At 46.9% G+C, this 27,999-nt stretch overlaps 1 protein-coding gene across 13 annotated transcripts in view; it reads left to right on the plus strand.

Annotated features, from left to right (window-relative positions):
* Positions 1-27,999, plus strand: part of KCNQ2 (potassium voltage-gated channel subfamily Q member 2) — a 78,228-nt gene that overhangs the window by 27,589 nt on the left and 22,640 nt on the right. For 3 of the 13 annotated variants that reach the window (XM_054081626.1, XM_009562746.2, XM_054081617.1), the window contains exons 5-12: positions 324-449; positions 3,576-3,686; positions 4,379-4,474; positions 5,578-5,672; positions 8,964-8,993; positions 13,853-13,921; positions 15,887-15,916; positions 21,411-21,464. In XM_054081626.1, the coding sequence (XP_053937601.1) occupies positions 324-449; positions 3,576-3,686; positions 4,379-4,474; positions 5,578-5,672; positions 8,964-8,993; positions 13,853-13,921; positions 15,887-15,916; positions 21,411-21,464 (611 nt within the window). The remainder of the gene's footprint in view (positions 1-323; positions 450-3,575; positions 3,687-4,378; positions 4,475-5,577; positions 5,673-8,963; positions 8,994-13,852; positions 13,922-15,886; positions 15,917-21,410; positions 21,465-27,999) is intronic. The other 10 variants (XM_054081627.1, XM_054081618.1, XM_054081623.1 and 7 more) reach the window with 7 other exon arrangements.

Below are 27,999 nucleotides of genomic sequence, written 5' to 3' on the forward strand. Positions count from 1 at the left end.
TTCCCTGTGTGAGTTGGGGAAATGAGGTGTTTTTTCTTTTTAGTCGCAGTTCCACATTTTGAAATACTGGTGCCAATTCCTTTTCCATTTACTGTATGTGTTTCAATGATGGGATCTTCAGGAAGGGGACTGCCCCATGTGCCTTTCAGGGCCACCGCCAGTACATGTTTCCATCTCAGAAAGTTGCATTACTGATCTCCAAACGAAGGTCCAAAGCTTAAACAAAGGCAGGGAAAGTTCAGATCCAGCCACAAGTAACTCAGCTTTTGGAGATGTGCACCAGGACTGCAACAATTCTCTTCTATCCGTTAATGATCTTGCAGGAGCTGATTACTGCCTGGTATATTGGCTTCCTGTGCCTCATTCTGGCCTCTTTCCTGGTCTACTTGGCTGAGAAAGGAGAAAATGAGCACTTTGATACGTACGCAGATGCACTCTGGTGGGGTCTGGTAAGTGATTTTCCTAGAACAGCTACTGGTTATTAAAATAAAATGTCCATTAATCCTCCATGTTCTATCACTTATGTGAGGAATCGACTTATGGAGTGCTTAGTTAACATTTTTATTAAATGGCTTCAAGCTACTCCATATAGCTCTTTTTCTTAAATAAACCTCGTAGAAAATGTTAAGGGATCACATTTCTTGAATTATCTGGAGCTGCAAGGGAAATGGGAACTTGTTGGGATCTAGCTCTGTTGCAACAGTATAGACGCCATGCTATGGGGTGCTTTGGTCATTGTTTTCATAGAATCACAGAACCATTTGGGTCGGAAGGGACCTCAAAGCCCATCCAGTCCCGCCCCCTGCCATGGGCAGGGACACCTCCCACTGGATCCGGTTGCTCCAAGCCCCATTCAGCCTGGCCTGGAACACCTCCAGGGATGGGGCAGCCACCACTGCTCTGGGCAACCTGGGCCAGGGCCTCCTCACCCTCACAGGAAAAAAGTTTCTTCTGAAGATCTCATCTCAATCTCCCCTCTTTCAGCTGAAAAACATTCCCCCTCATCCTATCCCTGCCCTCCCTGATCAAGAGGCTCTCCCCAGCCTTCCTGGAGGTTTATTCCAGGAACCCCTTTCAGTGCTGGAAGCTGCTCTAAGGTCTCCCTACAGCCTTCTCTTCTCCAGACTGAACAATCCCAACTCTCTCAGCCTGTCCTCGTATGGGAGGTGCTCCAGCCCTCAGAACATCTCCGTGGGCTCCTCTGGACTTTTGACAAGTATTGCTGCCTTTTTGTTATATAAAATTGTGCTTGGGCAGCGTGCTCTTAAACACGCTGGAATAAATGTTCTAAAATTAATAGGGTCTAAGTACCAGAAAGACTTTAGTGCTGAAAGCGCTCCCCTTTCACAGCTTTGCTGACAAAAGAGGAAAGGGCAATACTTTTAGTTTGCTCTGCATGCACGTGTACATGTAAATTATTGGATTACCCGATTAACAAAGAGGGAATTAATGACGTTCTAATCTTCTTGCATTATTGTTCTTCTGCTCCAACGCCGTAGCGCTGGTTTGGCCTTGATTACAAAGCATGTAATGAAAATCCCAGATCTGATCAAATCCCAGTAACAGGCTTGGGGAGGAATCGGCTGATCAAGCAGCTCCTCTGTTCCAACAAAGGCAAAGAAGCAATAAATTGCTTTTCAAGGCCCCTTGGTTGTGACAGAAAGTAAAAACAAAGCCCAATTTGACATAACTAGAAAATAAACAATGAGGAAAAAGTGACAGCCAAGATTAGAGCTCAGTCTTGGGCGAACCATGTGCAGATTTATCCCTCCTGCTTGCTAGGCTGTGAGAGCTGTTGGCAGAGCATCACTACTCCCTTCCCTGGTTTAGGATGTGGAGGTGCACCAGGCTGTTTTGCCGCTGAGGGGTTCAGAGTAAAACCTGAGCTTCATTAAATAAATAAATAGGTTTTCTCATTGTCTGGCTCCTGGGTGCAGTACAGAGAGATGTTAAGAGATGGGCAAAGTAAATCAGATTCCAGGTTCAGAAACTCATCCCTTGGTTTGATCCAAGTGGAACCAACCCTTGTAGTTTTCTGTGTAAAGTATAAAAGAATTATAAACCAACTTTGCAGTGCTCGTGGAGAAAGCGTTGCTTTGACTTTGTGTTTCAGTGAGGAATTGCCACATAGATGCATTTTCTCTCGCTTTGTCAAAATGGCATCTAATTGACAGGGCTTTTAGTGGGTCCAACTAAAAAGCGCTTTGGGATCGTGCTTCCATTTGCGTAAAAGTGATTTTATTCTAAGTTGGATGCAGGAGGTTTCCAAGGCCACATCAGCACGGTGTCAGCTCCCATCCCTGGGGCCATCCCTGTCTGTGGAGGCTGTGGGACAGGGACAACTTTCTGCTTGGCCCAGGAACCATTAGGGTCCACTGAGCAAATGTCTTGAAGAAGATGTTCCTCATCAGACCATCTCTCACTGCTTTGCCTTGCCAATCCCAGGCTTTTCAGATCCTGCGGATACTCAGCATTTCCTGCTAGTGGGAAAATGCCTCTTTTCCTGCAGTTTGGAGTTCAGGAGTTACTTTGTCTCCTACAAATTTCTCAGCTCCTTCCCCAAAACACAGGCAGCAGCTCGCCAATGCTCTCTTGGAGCATTGCAATAATAACGAGGAGGGGAGAAAACATCCCTCAGTTAGATTGTATGAAGCAGCTGTAATTGATCTGGGCGACCTACTAATATGCTGGTTTTAAATAGGAAGGGAGACCAGGCTGAGAGAGTTGGGATTGTTCAGCCTGGAGAAGAGAAGGCTGTGGGGAGACCTTAGAGCAGCTTCCAGTGCTGAAAGGGGTTCCCGGAATAAACCTCCAGGAAGGCTGGGGAGAGGCTCTTGATCAGGGAGGGCAGGGATAGGATGAGGGGGAATGTTTTTCAGCTGAAAGAGGGGAGATTGAGATGAGATCTTCAGAAGAAACTTTTTTGCTGTGAGGGTGGGGAGGCCCTGGCCCAGAGCAGTGGTGGCTGCCCAATCCCTGGAGGTGTTCAAGGCCAGGTTGGATGGGGCTTGGAACAACCGGATCCAGTGGGAGGTGTCCCTGTCCATGGCAGGGGGTGGAACTGGATGGGTTTTGAGATCCCTTCCAACCCAAACCTTTCTATAATTCTAACAATCACTGCTGGGAACGTTAGGAATAAACAAGATGAGATCTTCTTGCATGAAAACAGCCATGCGTTCTTTAGCAAGATGCCAAAAGGCAGTTTGGGGTAACTGTGACAGTTTGCTTCCCCTGCCGAAGGCAATACCCCATCTCCCGGGGGAGGCTCCGAGCTGCCACAAGCCTCTGCACCAGATGGCATCTCTCTCTGTGTCAGCTAAAGGCAAGAAAATGATCCCAACTGGCGTGAAAACTCAGTGTGTCGAGCAGGAAGGGTGGCAGAGCTGTCCTGGGTGCCAGAGCATCACCGCTTCCCATGGAGGTGCCTTTCCATTCAACTGGCATCCTCCCAGGTGCCTGAGTTGCACCTCAACTTGGTCCCCCCATCCCACTGCGGTGTTGTGGGAGTTATGGCTGTGATGTTTTTGTTTCGAGGCTGTCTGACCCAGGGCTGTGCGGTCATCTCCTCCTTGCAGATTACTCTCACCACCATCGGCTACGGGGACAAGTACCCACAGACCTGGAACGGGCGGCTGCTGGCAGCTACGTTCACACTCATCGGTGTCTCCTTCTTCGCCCTTCCTGCCGTAAGCTGAGGCTGCAGCGTCTCCCTGGGAGCGGGGTTGAGTTCTGCTGTGCTTTGTCCTTGGGCCCTGGAGCTGGTGGCAACACAACAGCTGTATCCAGCAGCAGGATGCATCTAGAGACCTCCTGACTGCAACAGCTCCATAGCTTTTGAGTCAAAAAAAATGGGGGGAAGAGTGGAAATCATGTCCAAACAGCCAATACGCTGGCACCGTGTGTATGGGTGAATGGAATGGAAACTCTAGATTTGGTACTACAGAAATTTATTGAAGTAGAACCCTTTCCTTGCCTGCAAAGGGCTGTTCATAGAGGTGATTACTCCAACTCAGCGAGTTACTCCTGTCCCTCTTGCAGGGCATTTCAGTGTGGTGCATGGATCTGATGTTCCCCAGTGGGAAGAAATTGTGGAACGCAGCATGGTGTGGTTATTTTGTATTTTATCAGCTGGCTGGAGGTATTTTGGTAAAAGCAGCAATTCCAGTCAGTGCTGGAAAACCCCTCTCCTTGCTCCTGCCTCGTCCCTGGGAGCGTGTCTGCCAGGGCTGCTTTGGATGAAGGCTTCCCCTTCCTTCCCCTGTACATTTCAAGCAAAAAGCGAGCCAGGACAAATTGTTGGAGGGAAAATTGACTGCAAATTCTTAGTGAAAACGTAGCTAATACCTTGCTAAGTGCAAACATTCCTTCTCTTCCCCAGGGCATCTTGGGTTCGGGGTTTGCTCTGAAAGTTCAAGAGCAACATCGACAAAAACACTTTGAGAAGAGGCGAAACCCAGCAGCGGGCTTGATTCAGGTGTGGAGCCACATCCAAGGAGCCTTGGGGTTACGTGGGTCTGATTTTTGGGGGGTTTAATAGACTTTTAGAAGTTGCGGAGGAGATGGGCAGGTGAAAAATTGGAGCCATGTGTGTCGGGTGTGAGACAGCAGCTGGTGACTGGTCTTGTCTGGGAGTAAATGCCAGGAAATCAGCCATGGGAAAATAGCATATGTGGTAGGCAATCTGGGGGAGAAAAAGAACAAAATCCAGCCCAGCGCAAATGCATTAGGACAGCCTGTTTTAACCAAACTTTTTTTTTTTCCCCCAAAGAGAATATTTATACTGATATAAAGTTACATTTGGGAGCATTTTCTTCACAATAACAGATGTCTGCACAGAAGGCTGGCCTTGGTGATTTGAAATTAGAGTCATTTTACATTCCCCTGTGACACTCTCTCCAACTATTTTAGCTCCCTAATGGGCAACAACACCCGTTTGATACCTGACCTCACCCTGACAGCGAGTGCCTGGTACCCACAGAATTTTTAGCTGGGCTGACGTGATCGGGAGTATCATGGTAGCACCTCAAATCCGTCACATATCAAATCAAGGAAAAGGCAGAATATATGAACTGTCTCACAGAAGACAGAGGGAGCACAGGCCGAGAGAGTTGGGGTTGTTCAGTCTGGAGAAGAGAAGGCTGTGGGGAGACTTTAGAGCAGCTTCCAGTGCTGAAAGGGGCTCCAGGGAAGCTGAGGAGGGACTCTTGATCAGGCAGGGCAGGGATAGGATGAGGGGGAATGTTTTTCAGCTGAAAGAGGAGAGATTGAGATGAGATCTTAGGCAGAAATGTTTCCCTGTGAGGGTGGGGAGGCCCTGGCCCAGGCTGCCCAGAGCAGTGGTGGCTGCCCCATCCCTGAAGGTGTTCCAGGCCAGGCTGGATGGGGCTTGGAACAACCGGATCCAGTGGGAGGTGTCCCTGCCCATGGCAGAGGGCGGAACTGGATGGGCTTTGAGGTCCCTTCCAACCCAAACCTTTCTGTGGTTCTTATGACTCAGTGTAGGCTGGGGGTTGTAACACCCAGGGTAGTGCTCGGGACCATGCCTGGATCCACCATCCCTCTGTGTCTCCTCCACAGGCGGCTTGGAGATTTTATGCCACCAACCTGTCTCGAACAGACCTGCACTCCACCTGGCAGTACTACGAACGCACCGTCACTGTCCCCATGTACAGGTACCTCCTGCTCCACTTCCTTCTGCCACTGCTGCCATTGTGATGCCACTATCTCCATATTTATTTTTGTTATCTAGATATATAGTTTTGTTTGTTTGTTTGTTTAATTTACTTTTTTTAAGTTGAAAAAGTTGGTGTCAAGAGTTCTTAAGAGCTGGTCAGTGCTTTTTCTTTTGGAGGTTTTTTTTTCCTTTGTATTTTTTTTATGTATTTCTTTTTTCACTTGATTTTAATTTCCCTGTTGATTATTTTTTTCTTTTTGTGTCTGTATGTGTACGTGCTCTTCATTTCACCTTTATTTCTTCACGTCCGCTGGTAGTTGCATTGTGTTGTGACAGTTGCCGTGCCTGGGTGTGAAGACCTCTCTCCTGAGCTGCCTTGGATTGTAGGTAAATGCCACCCTCCTCGCGCCCTCTCCTGGGCTCTCCTTGCTGCTCCAGCTGGTTTCTAATGGTCCTTCTGCCTTTCAGCAAACTTCTTTTCCTCCCTTGACTGGCCCAGCACTCTTCCCAGGTGCATTTACCCCTGGTCCCCCTTCCCTTTCTGTTTTTTTTTCTCTAAGAGGAGGAAAAACAAATCAGGATTCAGTGAGCATTTTTACATTTCATTTAGCCATCATGATCTGTTGACGTGAGTAGGGAAGGGTGGCGGAGCTGGGAAGGCTGATGCTGATAAAGCACTCCTGTGTTTTAGCAGCATCCATCTGGCTTGCTTTAAGGAGAGGTAACTCTTTTAGCTGAAATAACACAGGTTAGAGCAGTGCTGTGGGAATTCACAGCCTCTTGGGATTTGGACCTTCATGGAGAAGGGGGACAGAATCCCCTGCCATGCCTCACTGCCCTTGAGGACATGGGAAGTGCTGCATCCCCCATGTCACCCTTGGATTGGTGCCATCAAGGACGTTTCCCTAGAAGTTAATATGCAAGACGTTGATGTTCATTTTCCACTTCGCACCGCACTGCATCCCAGGCAGGGCCGTGCATTCCTTTCTGGTGTGTTTTTAGGGGCTCGCCAGACCTCTTTGGGTTTCTTCAGGTGTCAGCTGTGTTGGTTTGATATTCCCATAACTTCTCAGGGTTTTGTTGCTTGTGATGGGGCTCCCTGTGCTCCATCTCCCTGCTCCCAAGCAGGACTGTGGTCCAGCACCCGGTTGTGCCACTGCAGTCGTAAATCCCTTTGTGGTTTTTGATGTTACTGGTGCCTTTTAGCCCTCGGGCAGACAATCCGGATATGTTTCCTAGGGTAAGCATTAGCCTGTGTTTGAAACGCAACAGCCAGCCTGTTAAACCATCTTAAAAACCTGTTGGAAGTCACGTTGTCTTGGTCAGTAAGTTTTTTCATTGGATTCATTCCTGGTGTGTACCCGATCGATTGCTTTCCCCCTAGAGATTTATGAACTGACTTCAAGATTTTTGCCTTAAAAAAACCCAACCAACGACCTAACAAAACTGGTTTCCAATAGCATTAAACTCACCCATCAAAACTGTCCCTCCCAGTATTTGACCTCGCTGTACACTTATAACGCTGGCTGAGATCAGCTACTGGGGAGGATGAGGACCAAAGCCTGGTCCAAAGTCCACTGCAAAACACAGAAAGCCAGGGCCTGATTTCAGTGGACTTTGCTGGGTTTTACCGCTCTTTGAAAGACTGAACTTACCATGCAGCCAGGCATACAGTGACACCCTTTTGCATGAGGATGTACCGGGGTAATTACCTTAATCCTCTTCTTAAAACCTGTATTTCCTTTGGAGCTGGTGCACAGGAAGAAAGCTAAAACGAAGCGTTGCAGAAGAAGGTAAATAAAACATTTGGGAAGGAGAAAGAGCGAAAATGTAGTTTGGTGAAGAACCCAGCTCTCTTGAATCAAAAGCCAGGACAAAATTGTAGCAGGGTCATAGCAGTTTTGCTGGCTGCTGCTCCCAACACCGGCTCCAAGCAGCAGCGTCACCCTGGGCTTCTTTGGGCACAGATTTCTGTTCTTCCAGCTTCACCCTTAAATCCCAGTCTCTCTGTGTGCAAGTGAAGTGAACGTCACCTGGGAGACTGAGCTGTGAGGGTACCGATGGATTAATCTGTTAGTTAAATTGGATCTTTTTACCAAGAAAACAGTGAATATCTTTGGAATGTACTTTGGATGCAGTCAGATAAATTAATAATAGGAAGAATAAGATGAAAAAAGGGGGTAACTGTGTCCTGGCTGCAGCTTCCATCACTCACACTGTCCATCTATCCTTGTCTACCCACTTCCCTAAGCCAGCTGGCAGGCGCTGGCGGCCCTGTACTGGTGCAGCCTTAGCAGTGCCTCAAGCCCAGTGACGGCTGCTGTCATGTGGCTGAAACGCCCAAGGCGGTTAGGGAGCGGGTTGGAGGAATATAGTATCTCGGTCTGCCTCCTGGGTGCCTGGGGGTGAGCTGCAGTCACTGCTACCTTGGCATCCTTTCTGCTCAACATTGGGCTGCTTATTCCTCATAGCAGGAGCCCTGTGTCTTGAGCTTGCCTGTCTTCCTAAGACATCTCCAAAAAGACGGGCTGCTTGATATGAGGAAATTGTTCCACATGCCTTGGAGGAGTTCACGTCTCTGCTGAACATCACTCAGATTGCTGCAGCAGAGCTAGTCTCACTCGTTTGGGGGAAAATATGGTGGCTTCTGTGAGTATCTCAGATGTCACCTTGAAATTCAAAATGTTGTAGAACCGAATTTGGAAGCCGCTCAGGGCTCCCATGCGCACAGGTATGGTTTGGGCTCGTAATGCATGCAGAGCTCTGTGTGCCTAGATGTTGTAATCTGTTACGCATCAGCCACTGATGTGCTGAAAAAACATCTGCTCTTTATTGACACTTGTGAGAACAAAGCTTTAATCTCATCTACGTTCATATATTGCTGTTGAAAAGGAGCCATCACGCCCAGGTCAGCAGCCCAGTCTGAGAGTCCCTGCCTGATGGGACTGAGGGCTGTGAATGTCTCACGAAAGGTCTCTCAGAAGCCGCCACATTTTTTCCCCACTTCCTAGAGCCCATTTGCTTTTGGAGCAGGGTGCCAGCAGTCTGTCCCCCAAGGGTGACCTGGGCAGGCAGCGGTTTCTGAGCCGGCTGCAGTGGGAGCAAGCTCAGCCCACGCTCCTGTGCTCACCTATAAGCCTGGTCACAGCATCTGCTCCTGCAGATACACTTCGTTCACATGCTAATTTTCTTTATTCTGTTTCTTCTCCCCTTTCCTCCACCCCACCTTTCTCCCCTGTTTTTCTTTCTCTTATCCCTTTGGTTTTCTTTGGTGAAAACACTTGAAAAGCACGCAAACGCAAACGTACGGTGCCTCCAGGTATGAAGTGCATGTGGCTCTGAAACTGTGTGTCATGTCACTCCTTGTTCTTCGTTTGGGACTGTAACAGAAATCCTTTAATTAAAAAAGAGAAAGAAAGAAACCGCTGAAAATCAGTTTTTTTCAAAGAAATGAGCGAAAGCCCAAACCAGACTGCCCCCCCGCTGGCTGCAGCCTAACTCCATGCACCTCCATGAACGTTTTAGCTATTGGTACTCACAAGCGTTGGGGAACTGTCTGCCAAAAGGACAATTTAATGAAGGAGAATGGGAGAGCGCTTGATAAGCTTGCTTTTTTTAAGGATGATTTCTTGATGGTCTTACCTACCTCCTCCAATTCATACAATGCTTAACAAGAAAACTTCCCCATTCATGCTTCGATTTTTTCCTCTGCCTTCACTCTGCTTCTGCCCTTTTCTCCAGCCCTTTTTTCTCATCCTTCAGTGTGTCCATTCTCTTGCTTCATGCTGTAGGAGCTGTGCCCACCAGTTAATACTAGGTTTGCTGAATTTGCTGGTGTGGTGACGCCATAGGACACGTCAGTGGTAGCACAGAATAGAATCACAGTTGCAGCCCTGCCATTCCTACTTTTCAGAGAATCATAGAATCACTAGGTTGGAAGGGACCCACTGGGTCATCGAGTCCTTTTGAGGGCAATGTCTGGAGGAGAGAAAGATCTGGAAAGCTAAACCGAACATTTGTTTCTTCTAGTAATCCAATCTGGTTGTAGTGAAAGGGATGTCCCATCTCAGCAGGACTCTTCTTTAGGACTGACCTAAAGCCAAGCAGTTATTAGCCCCAGTTACTCAGTCATAAACTTAGCTTTAAGGGATGAAATCAGATGAAAAGACCTGTATACGGCTGGGTAAGATTGATTATGAACAATATTATCTCAGGTTCTGCAGGAAAGAGTAGATTTTCAACTTGCAGGCATATTTTATATGAGGTGGGTATCTGAAGGTGTAGTAAAGTCAATATTTTAAGATGGGAATAAATGGTTTGCATTTCAAGACTGTGGACCAAGCTCTGTTCTTAGAGCAGTTTAAATTATCATTAAATACATTAATGCCCTTAGAGCTGATGTGGTTTAGTGCCTAATTTCCAAACCTGGTTCCAGGTTTCACAGTTTTATAGCCTTAGTAAATCACGCTTACTATTTTGTGTGGGTGATTTACAGCAAATTGCATCAATGAATTACGAGTATAATATTATTGAATGTATTTTCCAATTCTCCTGAGCAACAGCTTATTGTGACAATCAGGCATTTTTCCACTGCTGAGGGTGAAATAAGAATGCGTAATTTCTATCCCATTTCTTATAATAAAACATGTTATAATTTTCATAAATGTTCTTAGTTATGAAAAAATAGCTTAGGCTGGAGACATAAAGTTATGGTTGGGCTAATACTGGCTCCTCGTAGGAACTCCAACACAGCATGGAGACTCATTTAAGTCTCCATCCCATTCCAGCATCCATCTATTATCACCCTCTTCCTACCTGTTCATACTGAGGCTGTTCAGAGCAGTCATCATTGTCTCTGTGCGTGTGTGTCGTGCTGTGTGTGTGTTTCTGTGTCCGCTCCCACCCACTGTTGTGTGCCGCTGCCCTCCTCGTGTTGTGGGGTTTTGGTGATGTCCTGGCCAGAGGCATGAGATCCCTACTCTTCCCAAGTGCTTGAATGTTATCTGTGCTACCAGGAATAGCAAATTGGCCTTCCCTTTGGATGGGGGAGCCGGCACTTGGAGTTAGTGTGGTGTTTCTCTGGGCTTTACTGGGAGGGGTGATGGGAAGCAGCTGCAGGTACCGCTGGGTCCCCTGCTGCACCTGGCAACTCGGAAGCGTTGCTGTGGTGGGTAGCATGAGCTCTGTGTGTTCCTGTGGTGTGCAGATCTTCTCACCTACCTCCCTTTTAACTAAAACATGCTTCTCTTGCTAACAAGTGACACATGGACCAGGAGGAGAGAGAGAAAATGTGAGACGCCCCAGCCGGAGGTGCTTTCTCCATGTCTCTAGTGGATACGGTGGCACCTGTGTCACTTGTCCCTTGGGCACACGCAGCAGCGCAGGGTGCCCTCCATCCAGCATTTTATAGCAAAGCTCAGTTAAAGCGCTGTGCAGAGCCCCTGCCTTTTCTTTGAGGTTCTGGTGAAGCAGTGCAATGCAGTAGCTGTTTCCAAAGCTGCTCTTGTAATGACAGGTGAGGCCGAGCATTCAGTTCATCACAGAATCATTTAGGTCAGAAGGGACCTCAAAGCCCATCCACTTCCACCCCCTGCCATGGGCAGGGACGCTTCCCACTGGATCCGGTTGCTCCAAGCCCCATCCACCCTGGCCTTGAACACCTTCAGGGATGAGGCAGTCACCACTGCTCTGGGCAGCCTGGGCCAGGGCCTCCCCACCCTCACAGCAAAACATTTCTTCCTAAAATCTCAATCTCCCCTCTTTCAATTTAAAACCATTCCGCTTATCCTCTCCCTGCACTCCCTGATAAGGACAATTAATAAGGGTTAGGATAAAATAGGAATAAAAAAATTAAGATTAAATAAACAGGATAAATTAGGGTCAAGTACATGGCTGAGTTTCAACCATTTTAAATAACTGCTGTTTCAGTAAAATATTGTTTTTTTGACCACAAGTGTGCTGAGCCCATCACCCTGCCACCGAAACAGTGAAGTTCTGTATTTGCTTGTGCATCTTTGCCTTTGCATGGAAGCATCTGTGGTGGCCAAAGAGATGCACAGCGTAGCCTTTGTTTTATGGGCTAATGAGAAGGAAAGAGCTGCTTTTGGGATCATCAGTCCTTCAGTCTAATGAGCGAATGAGCACTTCATCTCCGAGACTTCCATCAGTGGGAGCTCTGGATTCGTGATTCCGGCTGGAGAAAGAACTGCTATTTTATGTTGTTCTTGGGATGGACCTCCCTGAGAAACAAACTCACCAAGGAAGAGCAGTTGTGTACCTTCCATTAACTGCTAAGTACACTTCGTGCTTGATTTCTACCTTCTTCCACCTTGGAACAGGTCTGTAAACCTTACTGTGGGTTTGAAGGGAGGTGACAGCCCTGCACTCGTGCACTGCTCCACTGCGCCGAGGTCAGCTTCTTCCTGATGTCTTGAATGAACTGGATCATTAATTCATCGGGTCAGGATGTGCCCTTTTCCGCATGGAAGCGAACAGAGCTGGACTGGAGAGCCAAGCCAAAATTTTCAGGCCTATTTTTATTCTTTTTTTCATACTTAGGACTGAAAAATTTTCTGATTGCCTCAATCTTGTGAACACCAAATCTACTGTCCTGAGCAACTGCGATTCTGAGGATGAGTTTTGTACACGCAGAGGAGAGGCTTTTCCAGTTGTTTTTTTTCAGTTGGGGAAAATTGTGAATCTGTTGGGCTCATAATGACTGAAAAATTGTGGGCATAAATATCTCTGCCTTTATTTTAGAGTAAGCATCAGCCCTGTTTCTTACAGTACCTCAGCTGAGACCAGTCTGATAGGGGAGTGTAAGCACTCACACCCCTTTCCTTCCAGTCCTACGTTGCAGGTTTGGGACAATCTGGGAAGGTCCTTCTTGCTTTCATTGAAATGTATATGGCTCATTTTCCAGCAAAGCAATAAGTATGTGCTACCTTGGGGTTGCAGCCCCAGTTGCACAGATGTGAGCATCTATGTGCAGCCTATTCCCAGCCTATCAGCAGCCCCTTGTCCTCTCCTTTATCCCTGCAAAGACGCATCCTCCTGCTCACTTGTCACAAGTGTGACCGGAGGCGGCTGCTCTGCTGACTTTGCACCCTCTGGGCACAGTGATGGCATGTGATACTTCAATATTTTGACAAGGGCACACTGGTGGCCAAGAAAGGACTTTGCAGCAAGCCATGGGATGAGCCCTGGTGGCCTTGACCCTGACGAAAGGGTCCCTAAGCGTGCTCTGAAGTGGATGCTGCTCTTCCAAACTGTGTGCCTTGTGCTCCATCGTCCCTTGACACCTCCAGCTCACATCTCTCTTGGTTGAAAACCTGACAGTGAATATCAATGTTAAATATTTATGCAGCAAGCCCCAGTCTCCCAGGGTTTGAGGGAAGAAAGTAAAAGTGGATGTGAGAGCTAATTCAATGGCTTTTAGCACAAAAACAGGGCAGGCAACCGGGTGTTTGTTTAATTATTAACCAAGATCCTCATTGTCAGGTTCTTTTTCTTCCTGAGAAAGGAAGGAACCCCATAGTTCCCAGGACGCAATGATGCATGATTTTGCCTTGCTTTGGGGCAAAACCTGGCGCAGACAGTAGGGAGTTGGTTAAAATGTGACCCCAGAGTGCAGCGCTGTTTCTCCTGGGATGCTTCCAGCCTCAGGGCCTGGTTTTCTCTGCCCTGTAAGCTGCTCCCTGCCATTCCTCCCCACAGTCCCAGGAGCAGCAGGGTTGAGTTTTCCCATTTGCCTCCGAAACTGAAGCTTCTCTCCACTTAACACCCAGCCAAAGCACTGATCTCCAAACAGAGCAATGCCAACCGCTAGACTACAGGTGGTGAAACAGCTCTCCTGCCAAAACAGCACCGTGCTGCTCAGAAACCCTGGCAGCCCCTTGGTTTTTGGAAGGTTCAAAATCCGGTGGTGCAGACAAGTTTCTCTCTCTCTCTTGCTGTCACTCTCTCTCTCTTTCTTCCCCCCACCCTGCTCTGCCTTAGGATGCTGTTGGAAGTAGCAGCCAAACCCCTCTCCATCCTTCCCAAGCTGTTCCTCAGTTGCAGTTGGTGGCACAAACTGGTTCTAGTTGAAAGGATGGGGCAGCGGGTGAGGTTTCCAAGACAGGAGGCTCTGAAATCAGGTCTACCTGGATATTAATGGTCTTTATTTTCTCCCTTTAGACTCATCCCTCCTCTGAACCAGCTGGAGCTCCTAAGGAACCTGAAGAGCAAATCGGGACTGACATTCAGGTTAGCAGCAGAGTTAAGAGAGTTTGGAAAGCACACACTTTGAAACTTTTTTCTTTTGGTTTTGTTTTCTTTTTTGTTTGGGTTTTTTTTTCCTTCCTGCCTTTTGCATATGGACAGCCTTGAAGATGTGAGAGGCTTTGACAGCTGATACCCTATGGGTCGTTCAGTGACCTCCTCCCCATCCCTCTCCCATGCTTTACATTAATTTCTTCAGCCTAATTTGGCTCTGGAGTAACATTACAATGCTTGGCTGAAAATGCAAAGTCGTATTTTGAACGGTCTGATCAAGGTAGTGCTTCGAGTTTTCCTCAGACCTTTTTGCTGTTTACCACCCTGGTGGAGATTCAGGCTTATGATGTGTTAATTAATTCCCTATTCCCTCCAGCCTTCCCTCATCTCCCCTGAGAGCAGGCAAGGGTGTAGTGGCGAGAAATTTTTGCTAAATTTGCTGTGGCAAGGTATACAAGATTAACCCAGAAGGCCAGGAGTCCTGCAGCTTAAACGTGTGCTCAGGAGGGGTAATTTGTGGTGTTTTGAAGCAGGCAAAGTTGCCCTGTTTGGTAAATGGGGAGTGTGCAGACCCTGGGAGGGATGGAGAGATGCTGACCATGCCGGTGCACAGTGGCGCCAGCTGAGGAGACATGAGATGGGACCTGCCCTGCACTCTGTGTCTCTCCAGACAGGAGGGATCTGTAGACCCATGGATCAGACTGCAAGCTCTAAAAGGTAGTTGAGCTGCTGGCTGAGGTCGGGCTTCCAAGCTCATCTGATCAAGGAGCAGAGGGTGGTGGGGCATTTTTTAAGCCTCCCCAGGCCGCTGCCTTCAGCCTAAAGGAGAGAGGACGGGATCTGTGCAGATGTCAGTGTCTCAGTGCTCATTGCTGGGTGGAGGTACAGCATTGCTCAAAAGGAGTTGAGCTCCTCCTACCCACGTCTTCTTGAAGTTTGGTGTGTCCCTTAGACTGTCTGTTGGTACCGGACGCAGACCCTTATCTCCTGAGAAAAACAGTTTGCTCCCTCTCATGTGTGGGCTGCAGGGACAAAGTGGCTTCAGGGCCCCAAATTAAATGCAATTTCCCGGTGTGAAGCAGCTGTGAATCAGAATAGTTGAAGGCAGAGCAGGCTTTCCTCATCGCTGGGGGAAATGCCACCAAGATGCCTGGTCAGTGAAGGTGAGACTGTTTTTGCATGTGGCCTTAGTTTGGCTTGCAGTGTCATGCCTACCCTTTTTCAGGTGTTCAGCTCACTTTGTCCTGATTTTCAGTGATTTTTCAGGGCAATCAAGTGCTTTGGGATCTCAGTAGGAAACCACATACAAAAACTGTGGCTTCCCACTCCCTCCATGTAGCCTTTGCCAATGACTTTGGCAAAGTAGGTGCCAAAGGCTTTGGGAGGCAGAAGCCCCATCTGGTGTGTCCGGATCTCAGGGCAAGGGTTCGTACCCTTTCCCACTGATGCCTCCCTCCCAGCACCACGCACCAGCGCTGCAGCATGAAGCCACGTATCAAGAGATCTGACATAAGCTCTGTTCCAATGGCCAGGAAGGAAAAGCAAATGCACCGTGGCCCTGAGAGCCATCCAGATCCTTTCCTACGTGCAAAACAAGACAGGGCGGTGCATTTCCAAATGAAGGGAGCCGCTCTCTGAGCCCACAGAAGTCCTCCTGTGCTCACACAAATCACACAACCGTCAGATGTCTCAGTCATGCGTAGGCACGAGGATGGGTTGGGACAAACTCTTCAACCCTGTGCGTTGTATGTGTCTTCTCTGAGGTTGTGAGTCTCCAGTGATCTTCTGTCCGGGCCAGAAACTCCAGGAATTAAGTGCTCCTTTCCCTCTCTTCTGTCCACAACTTCGACTTAGTTGTATTGTTTGGTATTGTCCTTTCGTTATGTTTTAACAGTGAAGCAGCAACATCTTTTTCCACCTGACACCATGCTAATGTACTATTGCTTCTGTTTAAAGGAAAGAGCAGCAGCCTGAACCATCGCCAAGGTCTGTATCACTGCCAACACACCATTCCCATGCATTCCCTGTAGATCTCTATGTACGTGTGTGCGTGTGTGTACCATGTCGTGGCGCCATCGAGGGCAGCATTCTAGGTATTGACATGCTTTTTCTGTGCTGTGGCAGTCCAATGTTATCTACGTGTATGCTGGACCTTAAATCAACTTTTCCTTCCAGACTGCCTTGAGCTGTAGCTGCGAGGGTAGCGAGGCTGTGGGGGCTGGAGAGAGTGGTGGGCAGCACGGGCAGAGCTGGCGGACACTTCTCTGGGGTGACGGCAGGGCTTTGGTTATGCTGCTTTGTCTTCTTCTGTTGCTGGAGTTGTAGCTGAAGCAGTAGAACGCAGGCTCAAGTGAGTGCCAATGGGTAGGTGATGCTTTGCCTATGTCTCCATCACCCAACACCATGCCAGGCAGAGGTGACATGGGCAACTGAAACCATCACCATGTCACCGAGTTAGCAACCTTCTCCTGAGCTCCTCTCGCTGCAAAGCGCTGCACAGGGCTGCGCGGACCTGCTGCTCCATGGGATGCAAGAGGGCTCTCTGACAAGGCACCACGTTGCATGGCAGAGACACTCTTTCTCCACCCCGTTCCCTTGGGCCTCACAGCCTCTGGGTGAAGCACAGTCCCTGCTCCATCTTCCCTCCAGGCCTTGAGTCCACTATGCAGAGTGTGCTCCGCTGGGCACCCTCTGAGATGTGGCGAGCACCTTCCAAGGGCAGCCGTAAATCTCACCTGTGGGAGAGCTTTTCTCTATTCATGTGTCCCAGGGAAAGCATCAGGGTTGGTATTTGGGATACTTTCGGGATACTTTTTGTCCTCTTGTAAGTTTTGAATTCTGGGAAATTATTTTCCTGTGTTTTCCCAGCCCTTTTAAGAAGTGGTTCTGGGACTTAATCTTATTTTTTTTCTTGGGAGGCAAGGTGCAAAACTGATGATCTGTAGGGATCATCTGCTTGGCTTTCAGATCTTCCATCTCCTATCTCAAAATGTATCTTGCAGCCTAAATATTGTAAGCACTGACTATGTTTTTCAGGAGTGTAACAACAGCCTGGCATTTTGCAGATATAACTTTCTGCTGTGCCTTTTAGCTTAAAAGAAGGCAGAAACTAATTTTTCCCTGGTGTGAAATCCAACCAAAGATTTATGGGTAGATATGGTGCTGACTAAAAGGAGGAAAAAATCACCCTTCCTTCCTTTTTTTCCCCTTACTCTTTCATCTTTCATTTGAGCTTTTCTTTGCAAGCAGAACCTCCGTAGCGCTCCATCCACTTTCCTGCCAAATAATCCAAATCTCCAAGATCATGTTTCAACTATGCAGAATGTTTTTTCCCTACTTGTAGTCGCAGCCTGTGTAGCGAGAGCGAAGGCAGACATCATCCAGCATCGTTAAAGCAGGGAGCATTAGGTGGGATGTGCTCTCTGGGAGCAGACCAAGGTTGAAATCTTGGCAACCAGTGGCATCAGGAAGGTCAGCATTTCATCCCAGGGCCCTGGCTGCCCTGCTGCCCGGTCTCAGCCAGCGACATACATTGGATGCATCAGTGGGTAAAGCCACATTTTGCACGAGCGTGTGACTGTGCAATGAGACGAAATCTCTGTTCAACCTCATCAGATGGGGTAGCTGAGGAGATCTGAGGACCAATGGTCCCTTTTAGGGTCACACCAGCCAGCATCCCTGCAATCACCAGCTTTATTTCTGAGGCAGAAATGTCATTTCTTATTTTTGAATCTTAGTCTTGTCTCGCAGGGTTTGTTTTCATCAGCTAAAACACTAGGTTGGATTTATTTCTTCGTAGACCTGGCAGATTTTTCTCTGTTTATTTTCTACATTGCTTGCTTAACCTTTTGTCACAGAAAGAAGTAAATATAGCTTTTCACTGCCCTTTCTTTACAGTACTTTTTTCTTATGTAGCTCCTTCATCGGGGTCATTTTCTAATGCTATTCTCCTGCTCCTGTAGTGTATCTGTCTCCTGGGATGCTGATGGGCTTTGTTGCCCTCTGTTCTAAGATACTAAACCTGAAGCCAGGAGTCTTCACCTGAGGGTCTGCAGCTGCCCTGTGTCTGGCATTAGAGTCCTTTCTGTATTGTTTAGTTCCACTGCCATAGCGGAACCAAAGCTCTTTGATTCTATATTTTCTTAGGGCAATATTTAATTTTACCTGCTCCCGCTGCCCTTTTCTATCAGATAATGTCAGACCTCAGGAAGGAATTTTGCACAGTACCCCTGTATTCAGGAGTGCCCAAATTGGCTATTTTCCCAAATAAAACTCTGTGGATCTTTTACATTCACATCCCAAATTTCCCACCCACGTTGTTTTTCAGCAGCCTCACAATGATGCTCAGTGTGTCATCTGCTCTTAGAAGAGAAAACTTGTCCTGTTTCTCAGCCCACCCATCAGTTAATCATCCAGCCGTGGTCTGTCGCTGATGACTGTCTCACTTAGGAAACTCCTCGGCACGAATCTTCTCTCATAGCAGACCCCAGTTCCACACTTTTTTTGCTTCAGCTGGAAAAGGACTTCACCACCTTCCGTTTCCATCTATGTAAGATAATAATCCATCATCTGGAAATAACTGGATTTTCCTCCCATTGTAGTTATGTGTAGGGAGGGGCTGATTTCCTCTATCCCTGATTCCATACACGATATGCCACAAACTCCTTACACCAAACAGAACAGAAACAGCTTCTCCACTATTTTGCATGCTAGTTAGAGAAGGGATGCTGGCACAGCTCATGGGGGCGTGCTGTGCAAGACAAGCATCCCAAACACCCCACCAGCGTACGGGGCAGCCGTTGGGATCCTGTCCTCTGACTCCAGTGCTGCTGTAGCCATGCTGATTTCTGATAGCTGCTGCCCAGGCTGGGAGGACGTGGGGGACGATGGGGTTAGCGTAGTGGAGGCTCGGAGTCACCTGGAATTACTCGGGTGGCTTTTGATTTAGTTTTGGCATAAACTGGGACAGCCAATCTGGCAGATTATGTCCTTTCTCTATCATTTCTGTTCTGTTTTCCACTACGAGCTTGTCTCCATCCGTCTGGGACCGAGTGCTGGGAAGCTGTGGGCTGACCTGCTCGGGGGGACAGGGGCTTGCTTCCCTGTGACATGGAGACTAAGCTGTGATGAGCAGAAAAGATGCTGGCCTTTTTCTACATGCTACGTACCCCTTGCCTCTTTTTGTTTTCCACTCTATTTAAAAAACTGTGTACAGAGCCTCCTCTGTTGCCTGTTGCTTGGGAGCTGTATCCACCCTACCATCTCTGTTGGCCAGGAGAAGTGGCCACCTGCCCTTCCCTGAGCGGGGGGCTGCTGCCGGAGCAGTTAGTGCTGAGCACACCTCCGAGACCTCGCTGCTCTCGGGTAGGGTCCTCTCTGCCTCATAACCCCAGGCAAGGAGGGCTGCTCTGTGGTGTGGCTTTTCTCACTCCTCCTGCTCCAGAAAGCTAGCAAATCAGAGTGGTAATGGAATTTGATTACTTTTATATTAATCAGGATGGAAAATTTGCGGTGGCATCTCATCTCTGTTTATTTTGTCTTCCGACTATAATGTCAAAAAGGCAAACATGCGGTTAGCCAGGACTGTGGAGGTTCCTATATGAAATGTGTGCTTGAGGTGCATCATTAACAGATGGTTTGATAAACATCTGAAGGCATCAATTACCACATTTCTTTCTCTTGTATTTTCCAAAATATGATTGGGTGAAAAGCTAAAAGTCAGTGAAGCAAGTGATCATAATAATACATTGATTTCAGAGAAAAAGAAACAGAAGTATTCCAGGGAACCGGGAAGCTAAAACTCAGATTACTTTTTCCAGCATGAGTTCAGTCCTGTAGGTAATGAGAGGAACCTCTTTGGAAGGTTGTCCTTGACCCTTATGAACTCAGCAAGGCCTTTGCTATTACATTGAGTGAATGCTGGACTGGGCCACCTTGTAATGTGCGTGTATATCTGTGCGTATATCTATCAATGTATGTATATGTCTGTCTGAGACACACACTATGTTAATATCTCTGTCCAGGGGTGTGATTAAGACTTCTGTACGCACTGGAGGATGCCTTTGGTTGACTCAGTGAGCCCCTGCTCATCCAGCCTAGGCTGTCCAAGCGTCACTAACCGCTACTGCCCATGGAAACCAGTGTAAATGACAGGAGCCTGGGTTGGTGTTTGACCTTCTAACCAGCTAAACTGGTATCAGAGACTCATGCTGGGACTGACAGTAATCTGAAAATAATCAGTTGCCTTTAGGGGAGCAGATTATTTGCACGGAAGGGACCGCATCTTTCTGTAGGGACTGCAGAGGAGACTAAGAGGAGAGTAACCCGTGTGTCTCCCTGAAGCTCTGCATGCTGAATATCCATGCTGCGATGCTCAGCCCCCTGCTCCAGGACAGCCCTGGTACCACCACTGGTCTCCAGGGCTTCCTGGGGATGTGGGGTCCCATTGCGGGTACCTGAGGAGTCCCCATGATGCAGAGGGTGGTGTCAGCTGAGCTTGCCTGGGATGCCACAAACCAGAAAGAATTCCTGCCAATTCCTTCTGTGTGTGCCCACAAGCTCCTCCAATTGCTGAATTCAAGTTTAAAATGCAATTGGGTTTTTACGCCTTTCAAGCCTTTTCAGTCTGTCCATGAACTCAGCAAGCGATGCCCGCTGGTGGCCCGGTGGGATGATGGGGACCACCTCATTACCCTTCCGCAGGCAGAGGGCTGCTCCATGGCGTGGAGAACCCTGGTTGTGGTGACGATCTCCTGGCAGGGCAGTGCCTGAGCAGCGACTTAGGATGGGCTCCGGGAGCTGTGGTGGTGCCACAGCAAAGCCAGTAACTCCCCACAAAGTGGTAAGGCCCATCTAAAAAGCACTACAAGAAACAGATGCGTGAACACAGATGTTCAAGTCCCTTCCCATAAGGGACTGCACCACGCTCTGTTTTTATCAGCTTTATTTTAATGCCAGGCTTTATATAATGCTGTTTCCTCTATGAAAAGTGCAAATAATTCATAGATTAACTGGCTCTCTTTGTGAGGGTTGTTTTTTGTTTGGTTAAAAAAAATGAAGAAATTTGAACCTTTTGGATGTTATTGGACAAAACAAGTTAAACTTTTGGCTCTCCATGGCTTAGACAGTTAAAAGAAAAAGGCTTTTTTTATTTGTTTAGAAGAATACAAGTGTACTTTTTGCTTCCAATGCAAATGAAAAAATCTTCCTGCAGGACTCAGTCAATTGTAGATGAGCTGATGCCACCAGTCCAATGCAGAATGTGTCATTTCTAATGATGGCATTTATTGACCACAGCGAGACAAATTTCAGAAACCCTCTTGATTTTGATTTGATTTTTCCATTTAGTGCTCAAACAGAAAACTCCTGTCATGAACCCAGCCCTCAAACCCCCTGTCTTTGAAACCTAGAGTCAGTAATCAAAAGTTTCCTGTCTGGCATTTGCTTCCAGGTCTAATTTTTACTCTCCCCTCATTTCCAGTAAAAGCAAACCGTGCAGAGAGTCACTATGTGGATGCTGCTCAGGAAACTCTAGGTACCACGGGAAATGCGTCGCACGGAACTAATCAAAAGCTGCACGGCTCATTCTCCCTCTTCCCTGCTACCACCCGTTCTGATCACTACTCTGCTTAATAGAGGTACTAGATGAGTAAAAAAAAAAGGTGAAAGAGCCTCCCCATTGCCCGCTCAGAAATTAGAGGCTTCCTTGTCTGCTAATGATGCAGAATATGTGATACAAAGAGACGAGGATGGAGAATTCGGTCTGGGTTAGCAAGCCAGTGTCTGCTCAGCAATGAAGGAGGCCAGGAATTGAAGTTGAACAAATGGAAAAAGTGTCTTAATTTTATTTTTTTTAAAAAGACCCCTTCTTCCCTATCTCTCCATCCCTCCTCAAGCCCCAAGGAATCCTTGCAGATTGAATTGCGCTGTACAGCACATCAAGTTAGTAGCATGAGAAATACCAGCTTCCTCTCTCTCTGCTCAATCACCGTTCCTTTGGCTCTCTGAATGTAACAAATTGACCTTTCCTAGTCTTGTGGCCTTTGGAAGCCATGGCTTGCCTATCTAGCACCTCTACTACGCAGCTAGAGAAGGACTAATCTCAGCCTGTCCCACCAGGCGTAGGGGATACGGGTTCCCCTTAGTGTTGACATTGGCATTGTGAATGATTCTGTTTCTGGATCCCATGGGGAACCGATAGGTAGAGCAGAAGGTTTCCTACAAGCGCTGTTTTCATCTTTTTCATAAAGCTGACAATTGTTAGGCAGCTTCAGAGAATCCCAGTGAGCATCCCTTAGCGCACCCATCTGATGGCCATAAGGGTATGCAGATACCCATGTCTGATTTTACTTACGCATAAATATGTCTCCTTCCACACCTGCACTGGAAGAGTCTCTTCCCCCGCCGCAGACACTGCTTCTCAGCAGCAAACATGCACCTTCTTGAATTACCAACGCCCAGAGTTTGCATGCTGTGAATGCTGGCAGGTGAACCCCCTCAGCTCTTCCCCCCACGACCAGGCAGGTGGAAAGCCCAGGAGTGGCAGGGCACTGAGCGATGCCGCATGCTTGTGAAACTGGATTTTTGCATGCTCTTTTTTGGAGTCCGTTTTAATTCTCAAAATCACCAGTCTCTGTCTCCCTCAGAAAGCCAACAAACTACAATTTTAAAAGTATATGTATCTCTGATTCGCTCCATTAATTGTTCCAACTTGTATCTTTTCTTTTCTTGCTATATTTTCCCTGCTGGCTATTTTTATTATCTGTCAGTTTAGAGGCCAGGACTTGTGCTTGAGACTTGGGTGTGTCAGAAGCTCAGAAGTAGTGTGGTAAATCCCATCTCTGAATGGGTAACAAAGGAGAAGGGGGCATGATCTAGATTTCATAAGCAGTTCTCCATGGTAGGAAATCCCCTGTACCTGGATAAATAGCCTGAATCTTTGAGTTGGCTTCCTGCTAAGTGTTTTGATGGTGCGGTGGCCTTCCTTGAAGTTTATCCTTTAAAGAACTGGTTTAAATATTGGATGATCATCGTTTGCACAGGCAGCATTTCAATACATTGCCAAATAGCAAAGATTTGGTCAATAGTCTAGTTGATAAATGTTTTCATGACATCACAGTGTTCCCCTTTGCCAAGTGAGGGTGGTTGTATCCTTGGCGGCAGAGGTGTAGTGCAGACAGGGACTCCTCTCCGCAGAAAGGCTCCTTTCAGTCGCTCAACGTTGAGGTTGGTTTGGGCGGAGGTTAAAACAAGTAGCGATGTTCACGGCGCTGTCCTCTCACCTGTAGGTGTCCAGTTCTGTTTTCTGGAAAATCAGCCACTCTGATCTTAGTGTCTTCTTTGCATGTCTTCCTCGGCATGGATTGCTAATTGGAAAAAAGAAGTATATTTTTTTTTTCTATTTTCTACTGAATTCTTTCCCACTGTGGTCCTCATTTCATCTCCCCCATCTTTTTTTTTTTTTTTGCAAGCTTTGTGAGGAAAAGGGAGGATGAAACAAATTATTGTCTCAAGATCTTCTTAATCCATGGAAGACCCTGAGAAGGAGGATGGTTCTTCCAGTCAAAAAGGAGTCTTGAACTTTGGAGTAGCAATAAGGGCATCTTTGTTACTTGCATCCATCCTGAATGTAGTGTTACACACACTGTGCTTTAGTAAAGCTGTAAGTTAACTGTGAAGGGACATAAACATAATTCAAATGTCTTGTTTTCCCGGTCTCTTGAGCTACATGCCCGCAATCCCCCACTGCACAAACTCTTAGGGGCAGATGCCAGCACTTTGATAAATCTAAAGCTGAGTGCAAAAAGCCTTCATCTAGGATGCATATAACGAAGTAACAGCAAACGATGAGGCAATCATGGAAAACTCAATGCAAGTAAATTAATAGAAAACTCCTTAGGAAGCCGTGGTTTCTTAATGTACTAAACCAATGATCTCTAGTCAATAAATGCAATAAAGCATGCATTTTTGGACAGTAATGTAACCGTACAAAGCCAAATTAGCAAGTCTATCATATTCTGCTTTGTAAGAGACTTTCCTGACATCTACTCAGAGAGATGAAGGCACCACAGAGACCTGACAGTGGGAAGAAATGGCACCCAGATCAGAGAAGGTGTTTGCGGAGCCCTTGAGTGGCCAGCAGGTCTTTCTTAAAGACTTGTTTAGGAATAGTCGGCCAGCTCGAAGATGCAATCTAGTTGTTTTGCTTTGCTCCTGAAATGCAAAACTGCTGAGCTGGCAAATAGCAAAACGTTGCTAGAAGATGGAGGATGTTTGGGATGTGGTGTTCGACGGCACTCAGGATTGGTTTGAGGGAAAAAAGGCTGTGTGCTAGGAAGAGAAGGGTGACGGTATAATAACCGTGCAGCAAATAACCAAAGGCTGAGGTTGAAGGCACACATCTGGCTCCAGAGTCCCGTCCCTCACATGAAGCCCCATGCTCAGCCAGATTTACGTGGTGGCTGCGGGGATGGTGCAACCTTGGTCTTTCCCATTATGATTTCAGTGACTCCCTTCAACCCTAATCTAACACCATGGTTTTGGTCGAAGAAGAGGAGGAATTACTCACTGTGACATTGGTCATTAGCCGACCTTTTGTTTTCCTTATGCTCAGGTTGCTCTGCTCCTGGAACCTCCGTTCTCTGGGCTGAACTCACCTTTGCAATGGCTTTTCTGAAGTCACTGGAGGCAAACCAGGCCTGAGCCTGGTCCTCTCTTAGTTCCTGTTCTAGTTATGACAAGATTTGCATGCACAAATGTATTTTCCTTTCCTTCATTTCTCCAGTAACTGGATTTTGCCTCTTATTCACACCTGCAACCAGACTGGAGCCCGGTGATGGCTGCAAAGGCTTTCATTCACTCCTGGCACTCCTGCCTGGTTTTAACGAGCTGTTCTCATATGCCATGAGCTCAACACAAACTCTGGATTAAAAACCAGCCTTATTTCCCATCAGGAGCAGCGTCTTTCTCCTGGCCATAGCTTTTCAGCAGAATGAACAGTTGCTGGTTGAGTTTGTGTGCAGAGATGGGTCTGAGCCCATGTTAGTCTGATGTTTGCTGCCTACAAAATGAGAGGAGAAAATGAAACGATTGCTCAAGTGTAGTTTAAAATCAGTGACAAGAAGTTACAGGTAATACTTTTTATTGATCCAAAATAACTGCTGATATAGTGAGTCCACATTCTTTAAAAGTGCTGATTTGATACTATAGAGGGCTGTGGAGTGAATGCCAAACTGGAGCGTTTCAAACAGAAGCTCAAACTCTCCTAAGGAGGCTGATGGCAGCTTGTTTGAAGGTCAGTTCTCGTTCATTTTGCTGCTGGGTGCTGAGCTGTTGGACCTAAACAAAACTAAATGCAAAGCCCACTAAAGCAGGGAGCATCTTTCTGTTAGCTGTGGCACCATGGGTCAGTCCTCACATGTTCAGTCAGCATAGGCTCTCGTTTTTTTGACTGGCAGCAGAGAAAGAGTCAACTCAATTTCTATCCTTTGTTGAATTCAAGTCAAAAGCTGAAGGTTTTGTAATCCTTCCCCAAAGTCAGTCTGGAATTATTACAATTTTTTTGTTATTGAGTATTCTTTTATAGGTGCCAACTGAAGCTCTGGGAACTAAAGCATGACCTATTATGCTGTTACTGCTTCCCGTAATCTTTGTCTCTGGCTGCAAAGCCACAGTTTCCTTTCCCCCTGGAATGAGCAGGGACTCTGCCCCGTACTTGTGTCTCTCTTAGCTATCACGATTCATGTTGTCGCGTGTGGCTGGGTTATCACTTTCCTCGTGTTCATGTCACCAACACATACATTTACCACTGAAATGAGGCTCATTTGCCATCTGCTTGAGTGACATCTAAATACTACTTCTCTGAGACACTCGGCATCACTCTGCATGACTTTCTAGTTGAAAGAGAACATGATCTTGGATTAGCTGACAGCATATATCTCTATATATGTCTATATTTCTTTTGGACTCTTCCCTACCAGCTACTGCAGACCCCAACAGCATCCTCCTCTGCAGAGACTGTACTTGCATGTGATTCCAGGTGTCATTTCCAATGAGAGAATTGCATGGTGGAAGGGAAAATTCAATTAATTGTTCATGTTGTCTCATGTCATCAGGTTACATGAGTTACATCAGGTGATGTTTTTCTGTCTGAGGAGTGAGTACTCGGGAGCAAAACCCATCTAAATCCTTATTGTTCCTCAAATTTCCATGAGATTTCTTAATGCGTTCAAGTGTTGCCCCTCATGTTATAATGCTTGAAGCTCTTCCTATATATTCTTTAATGAGTTCAATGCTTTGTTCCCTGCCTTCTGTAATTCTTGTAGGCATTTATTGTGGGAATGGAAAAGGGCCCCCAAAGAAAAGGCGCTGCTTTACTCAGTGATAGGCAACTGGTTTCGCACTGAGATAAGTGATGGGAGCAACTCTGCAGAGGATAAGGCACAAAGGCATTGCTCCGAATTCTGAATCTCGGTGTGTTGCCAATTTGCTTTTATAAAACTTATTTTTTGAAAAGACCAAGTAGTTCAAAATATTTATACTACTGAAATGCAGTAGATTTCAGGAATATTCTTCTAGAAAATCAACTAAAATAAAGAGAAGAAAAATCTGATTGGCCTATTTAGGATCAAATGACAAAATTTCAATCTGTCTTTTAATCTAAGAATGCCTCTGATATCGTTTGCAGCTACGCTGAACATCTGTTCATCTGGCTTTCAGACAGACTGCAGGTGGACAGCACACTGGAAATGAAATGATAGAATTATAGAGTTGTTGGGGTTGGAAAGGACCTCAAAACCCATCCAGTTCCACCCCCTGCCATGGGCAGGGACACCTCCCACTGGATCAGGAGATCCAAGCCCCATCCAACTTGGCCTGGAACACCTCCAGGGATGGGACAGTCGCAAATGCTCTGGGCAACCTGGGCCAGGGCCTCCCCACCCTCATAGCAAAACATTTCTTCCTAAGATCTCGTCTCAATCTCCCCTATATAAACTGAAAAACATTCCCCTCATCCTATCTCTATAATCCCTGATAAAGAGTCCTTCAGATCTCCAGGACTTACCTATGCAGTTTCACTGAATTAAAAATGCATCTTTAATTGGATTAATTCTGCCTTTTCTGACTTGATCATGAACAAATTTTATTTCCTCTCAAATGTATCTTTCAATGTGAAGTTGCTGCCCAGCTGGTGGCCGCAGATGACCCTGCCCTGCAGCCCAGGAGCTGTGCTTCCCATTCCCAGGGGCTTGGTTGCGTCAGGGCTGCGGTGCCTTCCTGGGATCACGCTGTGCAACTCCGGAAAACACTGCCTAAGCACCTTTCTCTCCCTGTAAACGTTTGATGTCTCGCAATGTGAAGTGACTTTGTAAAAATAGCACCTTCTTAGTCAACAAATCTGCTCCCTGTGTGCCTTTGAGTCACATCATCTGCCTTTACTGACGAAGACGAATGTCTGTTCCTGTCAGTGCAGTACAGCTGCTACAGCTGGGGAAGAGGGAGCTGCAGGTTGCTTTGCTTCAAATATCAGCAGCTACGTTCTGATTGAAGGGCCTCTTGCCAGTTTTGAAGGCAAAGAAGGACTGGTTGCCTCCAAGTTTTAAGGTGGTGTTGCTGAGAGACAGAAAAAAGCCAGGATTTTTGGTCGGTGACTTGAAAATCTGTTGTGGATATCAAAATTCCTGCAATGTTCTTCCCACAAATTGAGTCAGAACATTTGCAGCAAAACGATAAGTGGCTACTGCACTGGCACAGAGTGTTGGGAATTCCATCTGTGGTTTTACTCAGTTTTGATTACCTATACGTAAAGTATTGGCTGCCTGTGCGAGTGCCTTGCGCTGGATGTCTGACCTCTGTCAGTATATTTTAATAAGCAGTTGCTATTCAGAAGATATCAAATTCTTCAAAACTATTTGCAGTTTGGCTTCACCAACATCTTTTTGTTCGGCAGTTTTCATGTGAAAATTCATCATCTTCACACAGGTGAAAGTCTTTGATTACGACTTTCGGAATCTGGAAAATGATTACAGCTGGGTGGGCAGCAGACGGTATCTCAGTGAGATTCATCTTTT

The sequence above is a fragment of the Cuculus canorus genome, chromosome 16 (assembly GCF_017976375.1).
Source record: "Cuculus canorus isolate bCucCan1 chromosome 16, bCucCan1.pri, whole genome shotgun sequence".
NCBI lineage: Eukaryota > Metazoa > Chordata > Aves > Cuculiformes > Cuculidae > Cuculus > Cuculus canorus.